The 22,378-nt window shown below is 37.1% G+C and overlaps 1 protein-coding gene across 1 annotated transcript in view; it reads right to left on the reverse strand.

Moving 5' to 3' along the window:
• Positions 1-22,378, reverse strand: part of TENM1 (teneurin transmembrane protein 1) — an 854,513-nt gene that overhangs the window by 197,255 nt on the left and 634,880 nt on the right. Inside the window, exon 14 of the mRNA XM_058441351.1 lies at positions 680-865. Within this exon, the coding sequence (XP_058297334.1) occupies positions 680-865 (186 nt within the window). The remainder of the gene's footprint in view (positions 1-679; positions 866-22,378) is intronic.

Consider the following 22,378-nt stretch of genomic DNA (forward strand, 5'->3'; position numbering starts at 1 on the left):
TGAAATATTTATTTTTAATATCTTTTATAGTGTGAAGATCACATGATAAATTAATTATTACATAGGCTTTTCCATATTCACAGATCATTTTCCCTTTGTGAAATTAACAATAAGGGGTGAAGAGAGAGTGGTGGCTTCAGCACCAACTCTCTACACTACCGGATAAACAATTCAACACAAATGTTCTATTGATGATAGGTCAGAAGTGCCTTCCTCGTATACATTAAAGACAGCCTCTAATGATATCGAATGGCCCCTGTTAAAGTAGTCCCATTTAATGAAATTGCCTCTAAGTGCTTTCAACCGAAACAACCTATACTTTTCAAAAGGAAAAATGGGCAGAGTATGTTACCTTCACAACAAAAGCACTTTTCTTATTAACTAATGACATTTTATTCCAATGTAACATCTTTCACTTGAGTAACTCAAAGCACTCGAAAGCAGAAAACATAAGGAATATTGAAGTAATAAGAAAGGAAACAACACAAGAAATACGTAGAATGTCATCGACAAAAGAAGAAACCTACCAGTTTACAAAACTTTAAAACTTGTAACCAACCCTCCTTCTCCTCCTCTACTCCAAACTCAAATTCTACTAAATGCCTAGTGATTGACTCACTAGACTGCTCTTAACTTCAACTAATCCAACTTACTTTGGTTAAAGTATGGTGGTACTTACCAATTGTGCAGTGGTCGCCCTCCCATCCAGGGCTACACTCACATTTTCCATCTTTGCATTGGCCATGCTCAGTACAATGAGAATGACAGGAGCGTTCCTCACATGTTGGTCCTACCCAGCCTTCTTCACACTGGCAAATTCCTCTTGAGCAGACTCCATGGCTACCACACTCCATGGTACACAGCTCTGTGGGGAATTCAAAGAAGATACATTAACATATTTTGTTAAAACAAGCATCCATTCTTCCAAAAAACATTATAATTACCAAAAATCCCTGTCTGTATTTATATTTTATGCATTTATTATTTTAATAGAGATGGGGTCTTGCTATGTTAACCAGGCTGGTCTTGAACTTCTGGCCTCAAGTGATCCTCCCACCTTGGCTTCCCAAAGTGCTGGGATTACAGATGTGAGCCACCATGCCCTGCCTATACTTATATTTTAAACAAAATGTTAATAAACAATTTATATAAACAAGATGTCACAAAGATCTGAATGAATGTGCAAGAAACTCTAAAAAGAGGTAGTTAAGTCTCTAAGAATAATATAAAACTCTAAGCCAAACTGATTTTGAGAAGTCTATAAAATGATAATGGCATTCAAGGCTTAGAAATGAGATTAATGACAAACAAATGCCAACAGGGTTTCACTAAAAATTCATTAACATCACAGATAATGTTGCAGGAATTTTATGATACTTTAAGATATCACTGGGGGAAAAATCCCAATAAAACAGTGCCCTAACTTCATTCAGAAAGACAAGTTCATTAATTGGAAAGATAATAACTTTCTAATAAAATTCATAATATACAAAAGGTAAAGATGCCAATGATGACAACCAGCTGGTTTCCCTGATCATACTAACAATATTTGCATTTATTTTAAGCATATAAAATTAACCCTGGTTGATTAAAGTACACAGCCTTCTTATCTTCAAATGCTACTCAGCATTTAGACAGTATAATAATGATGATGTGTACTGGCTCTGCTGAGTTTCTTTCCTTTGACTTTTTGTTGAGAAATGTTGAATATTAATAAAGTCATGACAGTAGAGAAACCAACATGAAAGCATGGCAAGCCTCTTTCATGATCTAATTCCCTTGCTGGAGGAAGAGAAGTAGGATAAAAACCTACGGAAAGAATGAAATATGTTTTGGGAACAATGGGCCACATATTCCTGAAAGGAAAAGAGGGTGTTCTGGAAGCCAGGTTGTCTCTTTCACAGTCTCAAATTCTGAAACTAGTTTAATATACTTAGAGGCATTGATATTAATATTCTCCACAGATAGCAGGGTTATTTTTCAGTAGATGACAATATTCTTCTGATAAAGCCATGATTATGAGTTTTAACATAATCTGGATCAATTTGTTCATAAGTTTACTCGTAAGTACTCTTTGAAGGTCAGGGTATGATGGAAAGAGTAGTAAATTTTGAAATAAAGATAACTGCATCCTTGATTCCTCTATTTAGTACCTATGGACCCTTAGGCAACTTACTAACATATTGTCTTTTTTTTTTTTTTTGAGTCATGTTGTTTTATTTAATTTTTGTTGAAGAACACATTAAATTAGCTCTCACACTGTGGTATGGACTTCTCTCTTTTCCACCAGTGTTCTTCAGGGTGATTTTTCCAGTGGGCTTGGTTAGGACTGTGTGGATCACTGTGATGCTTCACTCTCAGTGGGGATTTTCCAGCAAAGATGAGCTTCATTAAACAATGACTGGGTTCATGGATTTATAATTGGAGTGATTTTCTTCAAACTGTAATAAATTTCAGTGTTACCTTTTTCTGAACGCCCTTTTTAAAAGGGATTCCATAGCAAGTCTTCTGGAATAATACCTTTTATATAATTCTTTTTTTTTCTTTTTTTAAAAATTATTATTATACTTTAAGTTTTAGGGTACATGTGCACAATGTGCAGGTTTGTTACATATGTATCCATGTGCCATGTTGGTGTGCTGCACCCATTAACTCATCATTTAGCATTAGGTATATCTCCTAATGCTGTCCCTCCCCCTTCCCTCCACCCCACAACAGTCCCCGGAGTGTGATGTTCCCCTTCCTGTGTCCATGAGTTCTCCTTGTTCAATTCCCACCTATGAGTGAGAACATGCGGTGTTTGGTTTTTTGTCCTTGTGATAGTTTGCTGAGAATGATGGTTTCCAGTTTCATCCATGTCCCTACAAAGGACATGAACTCATCTTTTTTATGGCTGCATAGTATTCCCTGGTGTATATGTGCCACATTTTCTTAATCCAGTCTATCGTTGTTGGACATTTAGGTTGGTTCCAAGTCTTTGCTATTGTGAATAGTGCCGCTATAAACATACGTGTGCATGTGTCTTTATAGCAGCATGATTTATAATCCTTTGGGTATATACCCAGTAAAACAAAAAACAACAACAAAACAACTAAGACTAAAAGGAACTTTAAATTTGATAAAGAGTAGCTAGAACACCCCATAGCAAACATCATAATAGTGAGATGTTGAAATATTTTTTTGTGTTATTAAGACTGAGAAAAGATGCCTATGATCATCACTTCTACACAATATAATTCTGGAGGTCCTAGCCAATGAAATTATGCAAGAAAAAGAAAACTTGTATAAACACTGAAAAGGAATAAATAAAGTCATCATCACTCAAAGGCAGTACAACTTTAATTTAATGGACATATATAGGACCTCAAAGCTATGACTATACAATACATATTCTTTCCAAGCACACACAGAATAACCCACAAAAACTGACGAAGATTTGTCTACAAAGCAAGACTCAATAAATGCCAAAGATTCCACAGCATATGGATTATTCTGCTTCACAAAATGCAGTAAAATTAGAAATCAATAAACAAAAAGATAACAAAAGAAAAATCCCAGAAAGGTGTTCTTTAAAAACACACTTAAAAATAATTCATGAATTATGTTTCAAAAATTACATTGGAATTATAAATTGAGTAACAATGAAATACTATTTACAAAAACTTGTGGGATGCAGCTTAGACAGTAACTTAGAGGAAATTTACAGCCTGAAATGCATGTAGTACAAAAGAAGAATAATTGAAATCTAATGAGCAAAGTGTCCAAATCAAGGATTTAGAAAAAGGACTACATATAAGTAGATGAAAGACACAACAAAGCCAAGAGCAGAAGGTAATGAAATTGGAAACAAATAAACAACAGAGAAGATCAACAAAATCAAAATCTGCATCTTTGAGATGAATATAAAAAATAGAGAAACCTGCGGCAAGGTAATAGAGCTAGAAAAAAGGAAAAGAAAGAATACAAATAAACATTAAAGATTAAAATTCAAAAATAGAGACTGCTATTAACAAGTTTATGCAAGTAAGTCTGAAACCTTAGATAGACGTTTTTCCAGAAAACAAATGGATGTGAGAAGAAATAGAAAACCTGAATACACATTAAAAACATTGAAAATTGCCCAGATGGTTTTACAGGTGTATTTTGTCAAATTTTCAAAGGACAGATAATCTCTATTATAAACTATACCGGAGAACAGGAAAAAAGGGAAACCATCTTGAATCATTTTATAAGAATATAATCTAGTTCCAAAACAGTTCCAAAATAGAGTAAGAAAAGGAGAAAATGAGTTTTTTTTTTAAAGGTGAGATGTCTCTATTTTGCCCAGACTGGACTTGAACTCTTGAGCCCAAGTGATTCTTCCACCCCAGCCTCCCAAGTATCTGGGACTGCAGGTGTGCTCCACCTTGTCCAGCTCTAGAAATGATTTCTTAATAGGCCAATCTCACTTATAAACATGGCTGAAAAAATCTCCAAGAAAAATATCTGGTAATCAAACCAAAAATGCACACACACATACACACACACACACATGCATACACCAGTATATAGACGTCACAGCCAAATAAACATGAATGCTAGGATGGTTTAACTTTAGAAAAATCTATCAATGTAATTCACCACTGAATTATTCCATTTTACTTTCACACATTTCATAATGATTAAAGAAAAATTATAATTTTATTATTACATGTAGAAAGTACCATTTAAAATTTAGTTCCTATTTATGATAGAATCTCCTAGAAAAACATGGCTAAAAGATAACTTACTAGGCCGGGCGCGGTGGCTCACGCTTGTAATCCTAGCACTTTGGGAGGCCGAGGCGGGCGGATCACGAGGTCAGGAGATCGAGACCACGGTGAAACCCCGTCTCTACTAAAAATACAAAAAATTAGCCGGGCGTGGTGGCGGGCGCCTGTAGTCCCAGCTACTTGGAGAGGCTGAGGCAGGAGAATGGCGTGAACCCAGGAGGCGGAGCTTGCAGTGAGCCGAGATCGCGCCACTGCACTCCAGCCTGGGTGAGAGAGCGAGACTCCGTCTCAAAAAAAAAAAAAAAAAAAAAGATAACTTACTGAGTATGGTAAAGGTGATTTACCAAAATCCTATAGTAAGCATCATATTTAGTACAGAAATAGAGTAATATATTCCTCTTAATGTCAGAAGAAGTGCTAGAATTAACTACAGCTTCTAACTCAATGTTGTATTGGAAATCTTAGCACAAAAAGGCAACCAGATACATAAAAAAGTGGAATGCCTGAAAAGGAAGAGAGAAAATTGAACATACAGGTAAACTATGAAAGCTACAAGGTTTCTGGATGTAAAATCAAAAGGAAAAAATCAATAGCATGCCTAGATATCGGGGACAGCAAATTAGAACATGTACTTTTTTTTTCTAAATAAAAGGTCCCATTAACAATAATAGCAAATATAGCAAAAAAAGGTTCCATACTCCTTTACATAAAATTTTAAAACTTTACTAAAGAACACATAAAAAGACCCAATCAATGGAAAGATATACTGTGTTCATGGCTCACAAGGCTTAATATCATTAGAATGTCAATTTTTCTGTACTAGTTCTATAAATTCAATGTAATTCTGGTAAATATGCCATCACAGAGCTTGAAACATGATCCTAAAATCCACATGAAACAGAAAAGGCCAAGAATATCCAAGAACATTTTGAAGCATACCTATTAATACTAGGGGGTGTGTGTGTCTGTCTGAACCTAAATATCCATCAATGGGAAAGGATATATAAATTTTAATATATTTATGCAGTGCAAAAAATATAGCAGTTAACTTGAGTAAGGTAGAGATCCATGCCTGAATATGGATAAACTTTAGAAACATAATGATGAAGGAGGAAAGCAAGTTATTCATATGAAATTTAAACACATGTAGAACAATACAATGTTTTATGGATATATACATATTTGGAAAAGCCTAAAAATGTGTATTGTATGACAACGAATAGACTGAGGATAGTGGTTTCTGCTGCAGAGAAGAGAGGCAGATGGGATCACAAAAGTATACATAGGGACTTTGTATTTATTAATTTTTAAAGCAAAGTAGTGGGTTTACAGCTGTTCATTATGTTATCTTACATGTCTGAAATATTTCATAATAATTTCCAAAAGAAAAAGAGAATCAGTAAAAAACAACTGTCTTTAGAGACTGACTGTTCTATTGAATAAATAACTGGAGATATGACTTAACATAACTCTTACACAATACACTCCACAGATACAAACCAAACCACGAGTCGGATAGGATTCAGCACAGCAAGTATCCAGGTGGGAAGCAATATCCTCATGAATGAGGGAATCCTCTACAAAATGAATTACTACAAATGGAGAAGCAGAGCTTAAGCAATAAGCATTCCTCATTTTGAACTGCATCAACATTTCTGCAATTGCATCCAGTTCCAAATAGAGTTTCTGGACTGATTCTAAGATGTTTTTCAATCCCAATCTTCCAATAATCAGCAGTGGGGTTGGTGTGGGTGAAGAACTAACAGAAGACAGATGCTGGCAATTGTATAATTTATAAACAAGATAGAAATGATATTTGCTCTGATACATTTGGCTCATGAATAGTTCTATTTCCTGTGTAATATTTTCTATCTTGTTGAAAATACATTAACATTACAGGCTACAAAATATGACAAAAGAATGCTAAAATATAAACATTCTTCTGTGCAAATGTATTGGAAAAGAACATGAAAAATATAGGCAGACACTTTAAAGTTCTATTGAGACATTTCATTTTTAATAAGTTTCTTTATGCATGTCAACAATGAACAACACTTGTATAAATTGAACTCAGATACAACTGGAACACTTCTTTGTTGCATGCTGACAAAGAACAATTGGATTAAACAGTAAATCCTTCAGAGCCTCCCTCAGAACCACTTCTCTGAGATTTACTTTTTAGGCAAAAGTTTCCAGTAATGTAAACTCTGTTATTCTTGACCCCTCTGCCTTCTCCAATATTAGATGGTGATCATAGTTGGCACCCCAAAAGATTAAATCTGGTTATCAGTTTCTAAAGTATACATTTATGCAAAATTTTCAAGATTAAAATACGGCATTCTAAACAAGGAAGAGACACCTCTGATGTAAAAATTCATAAAAATTAAGAAATTATTACATATTCACTTGCCCAGCATCTGGTAGAATCAATTAAAGATCAGAGTAAATTAGGCTGAAAGGGAAAGCACAGGGAAGAACAGAGAATGAATGAGCCTGAATAGACAGAGACCCTCTCTTTGTTAGACTTTACTGCAATTTTTCTTGGGGAAACTAAACTATGAGGATTTTCTCATTGTTTTGTATGATTAATATTAGAAATAACAGTAAGAAAAAAGTAAGGCTATATTGGCAAGTGTAGGCAGTGCCACCTCAAGCTGTTTAAGGGCTGAAAAAAATTTTGGTGTATACCAAACATTTCACTAAAATCAAGCAATGATTCAACTAATAATAGTAAACATTATTACAAACAAAAGTTTGTGTACTGTGTGTTGTTTCACCAAGTATTTGGATCATTTTCATTTTACTGATTTCAACTCCTTCCATTTCTCAGTAGCAAATATTCTACTAGAAAGTAGGACTACTATAAGTCACTGTTAACTTTCTATCAATAGAACACACGTGCACACATGCATGCACATGCACACATATATACATGCATGCACACACATATTTTTGGTGTCTATTTCTCTAAAAGTAATTTGAAGAACATATTAGTTGATGAGGTATCATATCTGTTTTATTGCATATGGTTAAATTAAATACCATCTCTAACCAATCTTTACAAGTACCTTGCTGTGATAAAGATTTGGCTTTACTGTGGGATAAGTATCACGTTTTCTATGCTTGAAGTATAATAGTATCTCCTCATTTTAACACCGAAAATCTATAACATAATACTTGTCCCTCAGCCTCAGCATTACAATGATGCTTCAGTGTATCTTAGTAGTTTTAATACTATCTTAAATCTGAACAATTAAACTGGAGATTCAAAATGATACAAAATGTCAGCTAGCTTTAACTGAACAAATAGCAACATACAAGCAGCGTAACAACAGCAACACACTCCAGCCTATACAAAACCTTGAGAGGGTTCTCAAATTCTTGATGGGTAAGAACAAAAACCCCAAGGAATCTAGCATGTGAAGATCAAAAGTTGTAATGACTTTCAGCTTAGTGTTTCATGGATCTTGATTGTCACATGGTTTTGGATTTCCTTTATAAAGGAACTGGTTAACTGTTCTTTGGTAGGTCTGAATAACCTGAAAAGACAGAAAAATCCATGCCTGACTTACAACTTTTGAATTCGATAAAATAAGTCAGTTGGCCTTTCCACTATACAGAATCTTTCCTTTGGAATAAATCCTGTTTCCTTGCTTGCTAAATAAAATATTCTCCCTAACTCTAGATGTCACATTTTGGTTAGCTTAGTGATCACAAGCTCAAACTACTGAAGATGAGGTGAACTTCTACTCATTTGTAGCTACAGACTGCAAGAGTGTGTTTCAATCTTTTGATTATAAACCTGACACTTTTGCCTATCCAAATAGTATCCTCAAATGCCAAAGAACGTTGAAATCTAGACATTTGCTTATCATTTGACCCATTAGGTACCAGATTGTCAGGGTAAAACCATCACCCTAAAGGAACAAATATTAACTTTTTTTTTTTTTTTTTTTTTTTTTTTTTTTAGAGGGAGGTCACCCTCGTTTTTGCCCCAGGTCGGTGTGTAGTGGGTGGTTTTCTTGAGACGGAGTCACACTCTGTCTGTCACCCAGGCTGGAGTGCAGTGGTGTGATCTCAACTCACTGCAACCTCCACTTCCTGGGTTCAAGTGATTCTCCTGCCTCAGTCTCCTGAGTAGCTAGGACTACAGGCACACACCACCATACCCAGAAAATTTTTGTATTTTTAGTAGAGACGGGGTTTTGCCATGTTGGCCAGGCCGGTCTCGAACTCCTGATCTCAGGTGATCCACCTGCCTCGGCCTCCCAACATGCTGGGATTATAGGTGTGAGCCACTGTGCCCAGCCCCGCAAATATTAACTTTTAAGGCTCATGATCTGCCATGAGTAGTAGGCCATGGAATTGCTCAGCCATGGCAGAATTTGTTTTGGTTTATCTACAGCTTTTCACTTAGACCTTCTTATCGTAATTGCTGTCTAGGTGCAGTTTGTGACCACCTAAAAGGGCAAGCTTAACTGCCTCATAGAGGTATGAAATGCATGTCTTAGACATCAGTAAAACAGTGCTCTCACTTATAAAACTATATACACTATATAGTGTATATCATTTATAAAACTACTACTGGAACAATTATACTGCATCTTGTCTAAGAGTGGCTACTTAAGAACTATTTCTTGGTAAGTTAGAAGGCTACTTTTCATATATAAAGTTTAACATTCTTGGGCATGATTTGGTAAAATGCTAAAATTGCACCAGGTAGAATTTTTTCTCCCTTTCCTGAATGATATTTGACCTGCTTTCCCTTTTTCAGAAAATTTTGACATTACCTCTCCTCAAAATGAATTTTCGTTAGTCCCCTTGACGCACATCTAAATTACCTACATGGTGTTATTCTAAGGCAATAAGTCTCCCAACTTAGCAAAGAAACTCTACAAACCAAAGATCTTTAAATACACATCTAAGTCCCCAAGCAAATCTGATAGCATACTTCAGTGGCAAAGCCAAAGCTGTATGCTGGAAGAACACTTCACACAGACTAAAAATCTTACTCTAAATGAGAAAGAGCTCACAGAGTTGTCTTCCCCATCCCATTCAACACTATTGCTAAGGGCTCACCATGCTTTAGAACACTAACTCTAATTGGAGTCCACAAGAGAGACGATACTAGCAATCATCAGGCAACCTTTGCAATGGTGGTAGGCTTCTGCATCCTGAATGCAGAAGGTGTGTTCAAGGCATTACAAAGGCATGGAAAGCAGCTTTCTGTCAAAGACCTGGGCAGGGGCTGCATACATATTTACAAAGCTGCCATCATAGCCCAACAGACCATGCACCAACAGTTTATTTTTACCCTTATAAATAAACATGACAGGGGAGAAAAGAAATGTAAAGAACCCAGAGTCAACAAAATCCTCAGCATGATGAAGAAAAAGGCATATAAATGTCCTCATATAGTATTTCAATGCATAGTTTAGTGTCATTTAAGACATTTAGTTTTAAAAAAATTTATAGTTTTACTCTATGGCAATCATCAAGGCTCTATGGTTATTAGTGTCATCTGAACTTTAAGACATGTATTTTGTATGTTTCCTATGAGTCGCCACACCCATTCTTCTAAGGATTAATAATGGAGTAACGTATTTGACTTTAGGTCTATCCTTGTCTCATGATATCAGCATTCTCGTGAGGTTACAACGTACTGTAGGACAGCTATGAGGAGGTAGTATATCAATCTAGGTACATTTACACAAAGTTAAAGTCCTTGGCTCACTCTCAATTTCACAAATAACATGCATGCTATGCATTTCTACCTGGCTAAGCCACCAGCACTTTTAAACTCAACCTGTTTATAGCCTACATTTTAATCTCTACTCATGAATCGGTTCTTTATCCTGATTTCACTATTTTTTTTTTTTGAGGCAGGGTCTCACTCTGTTGCCCAGGCTGGAGTGCAGTGGCTAGATCATGGGTCACGGTGGCATTGACCTCTCAGGCTCAAGCAATCCTCCCGCCTCAGCCTCCTGAGCAGCTGGAACTACAGACACATGCCACCATGACCAGCTAATTAAAAAAATTTTTTCTATAGAGATTGGGTCTCACTATGTTGCCCAGGCTGGTGTTGAACTCCTGGGCTCAAGCAATCTTCCTGCCTTGGCTTCCCAAGTAGCTGGGATTACATGAATGAGCCACCACATCCAGTCTGATTTTACTATTTTTGTTAATATCATGATAATAGTCCTAGTTTCCAAGGTTAGGAAATTTGGCATTATGCTTTCATTTTCCTTTTGCCTTATGCTCATATCCAACTACATCTTTCAGTTCTTCTGTTTTCAACACTTCTTCTATTTCTCTCTCTCTGGAGGGCCAGGATAGCATAGTGATTAAGAGTATGTACTCTAAAGCCTGATTTCCTGGTCTGGAATCCTGGCTCAGAGATCGATTAACTATGGGACCTTGAGCATCTCACTAAATCTTTCTATGCTTTGGTTTCCCATCTATAAAATGGGGTTGGTACAAGGAACAAATGAGTCAATATATGTAAAGTGCTTACATATATTACATATAGTGCTGGGTACACAAGTATTACATAACTGTTAGAAATTATGACTACCTCTGTTTCCAATACACTTATCTGGCCCTTCACCATCTTTTGTCTTGAGTCTCACAAAAGCCTCCTCGTCAGCTTCACAAATGCTCTGCTCTCTTTTTAAACATCCCACATACAACTATAAGCTAGAACAATAGAATCTTAGGGCTTGGGAAAACTTTAAAATTCATCTGGCCAGCCCTTCACTTTGACATACAAACTTCCTAACTTTCCAATATTTTCCCAAAAGTTCAGCTATATGTCACAAAGCCAGTCAATTCTATATTTATGCAGCCATATTAGAAAGTAATTTGTTGATTTGAACTGAAATCTGCTGTCCATTTTCTTTCACAAATTAGATTTATTTGTGTCCTTTAATTCTGCCAAAAATTAGCATACTCTCTTTTCTACTGGTCAGCCCTTCAGATCATTGAAGATAGCTATTTAATCTCAATTAAATTTTTCTTCATCTAGCCACCCTTGAGTCCTACAAATGTTGCTCATGTTACATTGTTTGCTTACCCTTAACATATGGGTTACTCTTCTCTGCACAAAGCACAGCTCTGGTTACACACTACATAGAAAAATATTTCATAGTTTACCAAAGCACACTGAAGTCCAGAATCCTTAGCCTAGAAATCTAAACTCTCCCTAACCAAGCCCCAATTGTTACTTTTTTGACTTTGGTTTTCATGGTTCTCCAGCTTGCATCCTTTGCTACAGACAAATTTGACTGCTAGCCCTATTCTATTTAGTAGAATCACCTTCCTTTTCATGCTTTTGGGGCTCTACAATGTTTTCCCTTTCTTTTTCAAGGCCTTTCCCACAGCCTGTCTCTACCTGCACAAATGATTTTTCCACTTGAAGCTTGAATGACAGCTTCTTCAGGCAACAGTCCATGGTCTGAGATGCTCCAAGGCAGGGATGCCCTCCTCCTCTTCTATACTATTATAGAGTTTTGTTTACACATATATTACGATTGTTATGGCATACAATCTTTTATTGTAGTTTTTACACATATGCATTATTCTTCCCACTATATTGTAAGTTGATGAAGGCAGGAACTAGGTCTTAATCCTTTTTTTCTCTTTCACACATTTCTAGCACATAAGCACTCAATAAATATCTGTAGGATTATTTCATGAACTGATTTAACAAACATTTATTGAGTACTCTGCATAGCTCAGGGCAAACGAGCTTTATATACTTTGATTAAATAAATTACTGATGAACATAAAAGTATCTGAAATTTTCAGTCTGAGTGACTAGAAAAATGTTGGCATCATTGAGGGAAACCAGGAAGTCAAGATGAGTTATGTTTGGTTTTGGTTGTTTAATTCAAGGTGCTGGCAAAAGATGCAGAATGATAGGTATTTACTAAGCTAAGATTCTATTATTGGAGCTTACAGTTGTGTGTGGGAAAGCTGCATGCTAGGTGCTAATGTGGATCAAAAAAGAGGCAGGAAAGAGGGTGGTGCTAATTCATAGGCACTTGTCTGAGATTAACAATAAATCAAAGTAACGACGTAAAATATAGTGGCTACAACGTAAGGAAACACTGTCAGTGTCCATTGACAGACAAATGGATAAAGAAAATGTAGTATATATACAATAAAATACTATTCAAGCTTAAAAAAGAAGGCGATCCTGCCATTTGCTACACATGTATGAACCTGGAGGATGTTACGCTAAGTGGAATAAGCCATGCACTGAAAGGTAAATACTCTATGATCTCACTTATATGTGGAATCTTATATATATATGTATATATACACATATACATATATACACATACATATAGATATACATCTGTATATGTATATGAATGTATGCTCATATATGTATATATACACATGTGTGCATATATATATATGCACACACATACACACAGAGTTAGGGAATAAAATAGTGGTTATGGAGTGGGGTTGGGGAGAGAAAATGGGAAGATATAGGTTAAAGGACACAAAGTAGCAGATACGTAGGATGAACAAGTCTAGAGATTTAATGTACAACATGAGGACCATAGTTAATACAATTGTACTGTATTAATAATTTTTTATTTTTAATTTCATTAAAAAGCTTTTTTTAAATTTTATTTTAGATTCAGGAGTTATACACGCAGGTTTGTTACCTAAGTACATCGCATAAGGCTGAGGTTTGGGGTATAAATGATCCTGTAACCCAGGCACTGAGCATACTACCCAACAGCTAGTTTTCAACCCTTCTCCCTCTCTTCCTCCCCCTATAGTAGTTCCCAGTTTCTTTTGTTGTCATCTTTATGTCCCTGAGTATTCAATGTTTGGCTCCCACTTATAAGCAAGAACATGCAGTATTTGGTTTTTCTTTCCTGTGTTAGTTTGCTTAGGATAATGGCCTCCAGTTCCATCCATGTGGCTACAAAGAACAATATTTAGTATTTTTTTTTTTTTTGAGATGGAGTCTTGCTCTGTCACCCAGGCTGGGGTGCAGTGGCACAATCTCGGCTCACTGCAACCTCCACCTCCCGAGTTCCAGGGATTCTCCTGCATCAGCCTCCTGAGTAGCTGGGATTACAGGTACGTGCCACCACGCCCAGCTAATTTTTTTGTATTTTTAGTATAGACAGGGTTTCACCATGTTAGCTAGGATGGTCTCGATCTCCTGACCTGGTGATCCGCCCACCCTGACCTCCCAAAGTGCTGGGATTACAGGCATGAGCCACTGCACCCAGCCTATTTAGTTCTTTTTCATGGCTACATAGTATTCCATGGTACATATGTACCACATTTTCTTTATCCAAGCCTCCACTGATAGGCATCTAGGTTGATCTCAAGTCTCTGTTATTGTGAGTAGTGCTGTGATGAACATGCAAGTGGATGTGTCTTTTTGGTAGAACAATTTGTTTTCTTTTGTATATATCCCCAGTAATGGGATTGCTGGATTGAATGGTAGTTTTGTTTTAACTTCTTTAAGAAATCTCCAAGTTGCTTTCCCCAGTGGTTGAACTAATTTTCACTCCCACCAACAATGGATAAGTGTTCCCTTTTCTTCACAGCCTCACTAGCATCTGTTATTTTTTTTAACTTTTTCATAGCAGCCATTCTGACTTAGGTGAGATGGTATCTCACTGTGGTTTTGATTTCCATTTCTCTGATGATTACTGATGTGGAGCATTTTTTCATATATTTTTTGGCTACTTGTATGTCTTCTTTAGAGAAGTGTCTATTCATATCTTTTGCCCATTTTTTAAAAAAAACATTATTTTATTTTAAGTTCTGGGATACATGTGTGGGATGCACAGATTTGTTACATAGGTAAACAGTGCATTGGTGGTTTAGTGCACCTATCAACCCATCACCTAAGTATTAAGCCCCACACGCATTAGCTATTTTTCCTGATGATCTCCCTCCCCCACACCCCAATAGTCCCCAGTGTGTGTTGTTCCCCTCGCTGTGTCCATGTGTTCTCATTGTTCAGCTATCACTTATGTATAAGAACATGCAGTATTTGGTTTTCTGTTCCTGTGTTAGTTTGCTGAGGATAATGGCTTCCAACTCCATCCATGCCCCTGCAAAGGACATGATCTCATTCTTTTTTAAGGCTGCATAGTATTCCATGGTGTGTATGTACCATATTTTCTTTATCCAGTCTATCATTGATGTTTTTTGTCAATTTTAATGGGATTATTTGTTTTTTCCTTGTTCAACTGATTCTTCCAATCTATGAGCATGGAATGTTTTTCCATTTGTTTGTGTTATCTATGATTTCTCTGAGCAGTGTTTTGAAGTTCTCCTTGTAGAGATCTTTCACCTCCTTGGTTAGATATATTCTTAAGTATTTTATTTTTTTGTGACTATTATAAATGGGATTGTATTCTTGATTTGGCTCTCAGCTTGAACATTATTGGTGTATAGAAATGCTACTTATTTTTGTACATTGATCTGTGTCTCCTGAAACTTTACTGAAGTCCTTTATCAGTTCCAGGAGCCTTTTGGCAGTCTTTAGGGTTTTCTAGGTATAGAATCATAACATCCATGAAGACAGATAGTCCGAGTTCCTCTCTTCCTATTTGGATGCCTTTTATTTCTTTCTCTTGCCTAATTGCTGTGGCTAGCACTTATAGTACCATGTTAAATAGGAGTGGTGAGAGTGGGCATCCTTGTCTTGTTACAGTTCTCAAGGGGAATGCTTCCAGTTTTTGCCTGTTCAGTATGATGTTGGCTGTGAGTTTGTCACAGATGACTTTTATTATTCTGATGCATGTTCCTTTGATGCCTAGTTTCTTGAGGGTTTTTTTTTTATCATGAAGGTATTTTGGAGTTTATGAAAAGCTTTTTCCACATCTATTGAGATGATCATATGACTTTTGTTTTTAAGATGAATCGCATCTATTGATTTGTGTATGTTGAATCACTCTTACATCCCAGGGATAAAGCCTACGTGATTGTGGTGCACTAGCTTTTTGATGTACTGACGGATTCAGTTTGCTAGTATTTTGTTGGGAATTTTTGCATCTATGTTCAACAGGGATACTGGCCTGTAGTTTTGTTGTTGTTGTTGTTGTTGTTGTTGTTGTTGTATCTTTGCCAGGTTTTGGTACCAGGGTGATGTTGCCTTCATAGTATTAGTTAGGGAGGAGTCACTTTCCTTGATTTTTGGGAATAGTTTCAGTAGAATTGGTACCAGCTCTTCTTTGTACATCTGGTAGAATTTGGCTGTGAATCCATCTGTTTGGGCCTCTTCTGGTTGCTAGATTTTTTATTACTACTTCAATTTTGGAACTTGATATTCATCTGTTCAGGCTTTCAATTTCTTCCTTGTTCAATCTTGGGAGGTTATGTTGTTCCAGGAATTTATCCATTTCCTCTAGATTTTCTAGTTTGTGTGAGTAGAAGTGTTAGTAATAGTCTCTGAGGATCTTTTGTATTTCTATGGGATTGGCTGTAATGTTATCTTTGTTATTTCTGATTGTGCTTATTTGGATCTTCTCCCTTTTTTATTTTTTAATCTAGCTAGTGGTGTATCCATCTGTTTTTATCCTTTCAAAAAACTAACTTTTGGGTTTGTTAATTCTTTGCTTGGATTTTTGAGTTTAATTTATTCAGTTCTGCACTGATTTTAGTCATTTATTTTCTTCTGGTAGCTTTGGGGCTAGTTTGTTCTTGTTTTCTATTTCCTCTAGGTGTGAAGTTAGATCATTAATTTGAGATGTAACTTTTTGAGGTAGGCATTCAGCGCTATAAACTTTCCTCTTATACCTTTTGCTGCATCTTAGAGATTTGGGTATGTCATGTCTCTGCTTTAATTTATTTCAAAATTTTTTTTAAATTTCTGCTTTAATTTCATTGTTTACACAAAAGTCATTCAGGAGTAAGTTGTTTAACTTTGACATCACTGTGCAGTTTTGAGAGATCTTCTTGGTATTGATTTCTATTTTTATTCCACTATGGTCCAAGAGTATGGTGGTATGATTGCAATTTTTCTGAATTTATTGAGATTTACTTTAAGGCTGAGCATATGTTTCCTCTTGGATTATGTTCCATGTGCAGATGAGAAAATGAATTCTGTGTTTTTGATGCGTAGAGTATTCTGTAGATGTCTATTAGGTCCAATTGGTTGAGTGTCTAAGCTAAGTTCAGAATTTGGTAGTTTTCTGTCTCAATTATCTGTTTAATGTTGTCAGTGGGGTGTTGAAGAACCCTACTATTATTGTATAGCTGCCTAAGTCTTTTAATAATTCTAGAAGTATTTGTTTTACGAAGCTGTGTGCCCCAATGTTGGGTATGTGTATATTTATGATAGTTAAGTCTTGCTGAATTGGACCCTTTATCATTATGTAATGACCTTCTTTGTCTTTATTTACTGTCGTTGGCCTAAAGTCTGTTTTATCTGATATAAGAATAGTGACCCCTGCTCTTTTTTGTTTTCTATTTGCATGGTAGATCTTTCTCCAACCCTTAACTTTGAGCTTCTGGGTGTCATTACATGTGAGACGAGTCTCTTAAAGACAGCAGATGGATGGGTCTTGTTTTTTTATCCAACTTGTGACTCTGTGTCTTTTAAGTGGGGGCATGTAGACCATTTATATTCAAGGTAAATATTGACATGTGAGGTTTTGATCCTATCCTGAAGTTGTTAACTGGTTGCTTTGTAATTTCTATTGTGTACTTGCTTTACAGGGTATGTGGGCTATGTACTGAAGGGTGTTTGCACGGCAGCAGGTATTGTTCTTTCATTACTGTGTTCCTTAAGGAGCTCTTTTAAGGCTGGTCTAGTGGTAACACATTCCCTTAGTGCTTGCTTGTCTGGAAAAGTTTTTATTTCTCCTTCACTTATGAAGCATAGTTTTGTGGGATATGAAATTATTGGTTGGAATTTCTTTTCTTTAAGAATGCTGAAAACAGGCCCCTAATCTCTCCTGGCTAGTAAGATTTCTGCTGAGAAGTCTACTGTTAGCTTGATGGAGTTCTCTATGTAAGTAATCTGACTGTTTACTCTGGCTGCTTTTAAGATTTTTTTCTTTAGCACTGACCTTGGATAGTCTGCGGACTACATGCATTGGTGATGTTCAATCTGTATAGTAGTTCTCAAGTGTTTTCTGCTTTTCTTATATCTGGATGTAAACCTTTCTAGCAAGATTAAAGAAATATTTTTGAATTATTCCCTCAAATGTTTTCCAGGTTTTTGCTTTTTCTCCTCCTCTCCCAGAATGCCAAAAATTCACATTTTGGTTGCTATATATAATCCCATATTTCCCAAATACTTTGTTCATTTTTTAACATTCTTTTTTATTTATTTTGTCAGACTGGCATAGTTCAAAAGACTGGTCTCCAAGCTTGGAAATTCTTTCTTCGGTTTGGTCTAGTCTATTAATAAAGCCTTCAATTGTATTTGAATTTCAACTGTATTTTGAAATTACTTGAGTGTGTCTTCAATTCCAGAAGCTTTGATTGATTTCTGTTTAGCATATTAATCTCTTCCTTTATTTCCTGGATTGCTTTAGAAGTTTCTTTGTGTTGATTTTCAACCTCGTCTTGGATCTCATTGAGCTTCTTTGTAATTGTGCTTTGAATTCTTTACCTGTAATTTCTGAATTTCTATTTTGGTTAGGAATCATTGCTGGACCTGCTAGTGTGATCCTTTGAAGCTGTTGCTACATTCAGATTTTCACGGTGCCAGAACTCTTGTGCTGGTTCCTTCTCATCTGGAGATGTTGGCACTTCTAACTTTTGTAACTATTTCCTTGCTAGTTGGTTTTTTCTTCATCGTTCTTTGCCTATAATATTATTGGTTTTTTTTTTTTTTTTTGAGACAGAGTGTGGCTCTGTCACCCAGGCTAGAGTGTAGTAGTACAATCTCAGCTCACTGCAACCTCCACCTCCCAGGTTCAAGCTGTTCTCCTGCCTCAGCCTCCTGAATAGCTGAGACTACAGGCGTGTGCCACCACGTCCAGCTAATTTTTATATTTTTAGTAGAGATGGGGTTTCCCATGTTGGCCAGGCTGGTCTTGAACTCTTGACTTCAGGTGATCTGCTCCCCGCCCCTCCTCCGCTCCCCTTGGCCTCCCAAAGTGCTGGGATTACAGGCGTGAGCCACCATGCCTAGGCCTTACTGTTCTTGTTTGTTTGATCCCTTTCCTTTTCTCCCCCTCCCTAGGGGCTGTGACTGCAGAGAATGCTGGGTATGGGCTGTCTTTTGGCTTTGCTTCTATAGCTCTATGCACTTCTCTTAGCAGGTTCTATATCAGGTTGTGCAGTTAGACCTACAAGCCAGTAGATGGTGCTTGTAGGTAAGAGCTAGCTACAGCTAATGTGGCTGCATATATACTTGATCCTTGTTTACTGGTAGAAACTCTCTGTTCTCTCAGGCAATGGGCTGATTCATGCAGTGCAGAGTGCTCTGAACTCTGCTCAGCCCTAGGGTTGTGGAGGACAAGATGAATGGGGCCAGACTAGGCAGGTCCACCTATAGATCTTCCAATGTCAGGCACAGACAGCAGTGTCAAGTGATAATCCAGTGGGCAGCCACCAGGTGAATAGGTGCTTTGAATGCCTGGAGATCTCCCTAGGCATGTAGCAGAGAGGGCCTCCCTGCACCAAGATCTCTGCACAGGAAGGATGGGGCAGGTCAGGATGCCAATCCAGGTGAGTTGGTGCTCCAAATGCCTGGAGATCTGCCTGGGCTTGGAGAAGAGAGAGCCTCACTACACCATGATCTGTGCCCAGAAAGGGTGGAGCAGCTCATGGTGCTGAACCAGGCAAACAGTTGCTTTGAATGCCTGGAGATCTGCCTTGGTGTGGGGCGGAAGGGGCACTGCTGCACCTTAATTTATGTCCATGAAGGGTGAGGTGGCTCAGGCTGCTAGTCTAGGCAAGCAGGTGCTCTAAATGCCTAGATTTCTGCCTGGGCATGAGGCAGAGAGGGTCCTACTGGACCAAAATCTATGTCCAGGAAGGGTGGAGCAGCTCAGGCTTCTGGTCCAAGTAAGGGAGTGTTCTAAGTACCTGAATTTCTGCCTGGGGTGGAGTGGAGAGGGCTCTGCTGCACCATGACCTCAGGGGAGCAGGCTGGGGCACTTAGCAATGGCATACACAGACCAGATGCAGGTTGCCAAGCTGGCCCTGGCTGCAAATCTCACTTCCCAAGGGAAACTGCAGTTCTCCTACCAATCCGGGCTTGCAGTGGGGGAGAGCACAATTCCAGTGCCTCCTGCTGAGGTGCTTTCCATAGTTCTGGCTGTGGAGGCCCCTACCCTACTCCAGAGCAGGTGCTCCAATCTCTGGCCTGAGGCTAAAATGCTTGTGTGGCCACACTTATGGGTTGCCAAGGAATGGCTGATTTTGTATGCACCCAGATTAAAAATGGCATCTTGCTCTCATTCTTGCGTCTGGGAAAATATCTGCAGCTTTTCCTGGTATCTTTCTCTCACAGCATCTCCAAGCCTGTTTCTAAGTTAGCTCTAGGGCTTGGGCAAAACAAAGTGCTTTCCCTTGGCCTGGGTTGCTCAGATCCACTGTGAAAAGGTGAGTCACCGAGGGAAGCTCTTTGCCCCCTTGTGTACTTGGGCTTCACTCACTTTTATCAGCTGGATGCTATCATGGGGCTGTTTGCCAGCATTCACCTCCCTGGGATCTGGAGTGTCCTTCACAATTCCCAGAATAATGCTTTTTTAACTTAAAAAAATCTTCTCATGTCAGAGGAGAGTGGACCCCAGGCTGGGAGACAAATGTCTTAGTTACCTTGGGTTGCAATAGCCAAATACCATAGGGTGGGTGGCTGAAACAGCAGAAATTTATTTCTGACAGTTCTGAAGGCTAAAGTCCAAGATCAAGGTGCAACATGGTCAGGTTCTGATGAGGTCCCTCTTCCAGATTGTGGATGGCTGACTTCTCACTGGGTCCTCTAGGATTTTTTTAAATAGATAGATTTTAGCTGCTCTTGTCACAAAAAGTAACATGAGATGATAGATATTTTAATTTCTTTCACGATAGTAACCATTCTACTATCTATGTGCATCCCATAATATCATGTTGTAAACCTCAAATATATACAATAAAATTATTACATAGTCCACAAAACTAATGACTATGAACAAAGTCAATCTTTTCTCATGTACTTGGAAAACTCCTAAATTTCTCTGTTTGATACTCAAAAGTAAACATTTGAATCTCTGTTTTCATTCATATCTCCATTCAGTGAGCACTTCTATAGAATCCCTGGTTTGAAAGGCCTAGAATGTCAGGATAGTTAATTCTTCTTGAGGCTGCAAAGGTCAGTTCTCACACGTTATAACCTCCTGGCCACTTGCAAGCTATCAATAAACACATTAGACAAATGTCCTTGCTCTTTTGAAGGACAAAACTGTTGTACTCCTTTGTGGTTTGGTTTCTAACTTTTAAGAGCACCAAGAGCAGTCCAAATTCAAAGGAAAGAAGCAGCTTCCTCCCACTCTGTTGTCAATTATCTTCTTGGGAAGTTTCTTTGCAGAGTTTTTGTGCATCTCTGAGCCAATTACCACAAGAAAACAAAATGACCTTTAAATTAAAACAATATGAGTATACTTGAAATTTGCAGCGAGAATAGATCTTAAGTGTTTTCGCCACATATACACACACACAAAAGTAACTATGTGAGGTGATGGATGAGTTAATTAACTTGATTGTGGTAATAACTTCACAATGCATATGTATAAAATCATCACTGTGTACATCTTAAATGTATACAATTTTATTTGTTAATTATGTCTCAACAAAGCTAGAGTAAAAAAGAAGAAAGGAAACAATTTGAAATGCAAATGATTGACTAATAATTTCCAATTATGTAAAATATTCTTTTGTAAGAAATATGAATACTCCCTTGACAATTGTAGACTATAGCTACAAATAAAAACAAATATATTGATCATTTATATTAAAAATGAAAATATACCCTTAATCTTTTTCTTCTTAGCATCTAAGTTCAGACTGTGGTTTATTTGGTTGGCTCTTATAAAAAGAAATAAAACCCAAAACTCTTATTTAAGTTTTAATATATTCAACTACATTTCAGATTTTCCTTAACAAGCCTAAATATTAAAACAGCTTTTAAAGATGAGTATATAAAATAAACAAATCATCTTTATCATGAAAGCACTGTGATTATACTTTCCTTGCATTTTTAAATGATGACCCTTTTAGAATTACCCAAACCCTGTAACTGTCACATTCTTAACTTTCCACTTTTTAATAAAAATGATTTCCATAAAGATTAGAAATTAATCTGACCTGACTCTCAAAACTAATATAGTTTAGCATGGGAAGCTGTAAAAATTCACTATCTAGGTTTAATAAAGAAAGTTTTTTCAATTTAAATATGCATTGCATTTAATAAGCTTGCATGATAATTTCAACAATGTTCATGAGTTCTTTAAATTACCTTCCTGCTGTGTTCAGGATACAATCCAATTCCATTTTTAAGCAACTGAATTAAGAAAAGGTTTCAAAATCACAAAGCGATTTCTGAATGACACAGAATGAAATGATTAGAAGCCAGCCAATCACATTGCTCTGATGGCTGACTTAAGAGAAAAAAATTGTTTGCCTATATTTCCGTAAACCCC

The sequence above is a fragment of the Hylobates moloch genome, unplaced genomic scaffold, assembly GCF_009828535.3.
Source record: "Hylobates moloch isolate HMO894 unplaced genomic scaffold, HMol_V3 SCAFFOLD_7, whole genome shotgun sequence".
Lineage (NCBI taxonomy): Eukaryota > Metazoa > Chordata > Mammalia > Primates > Hylobatidae > Hylobates > Hylobates moloch.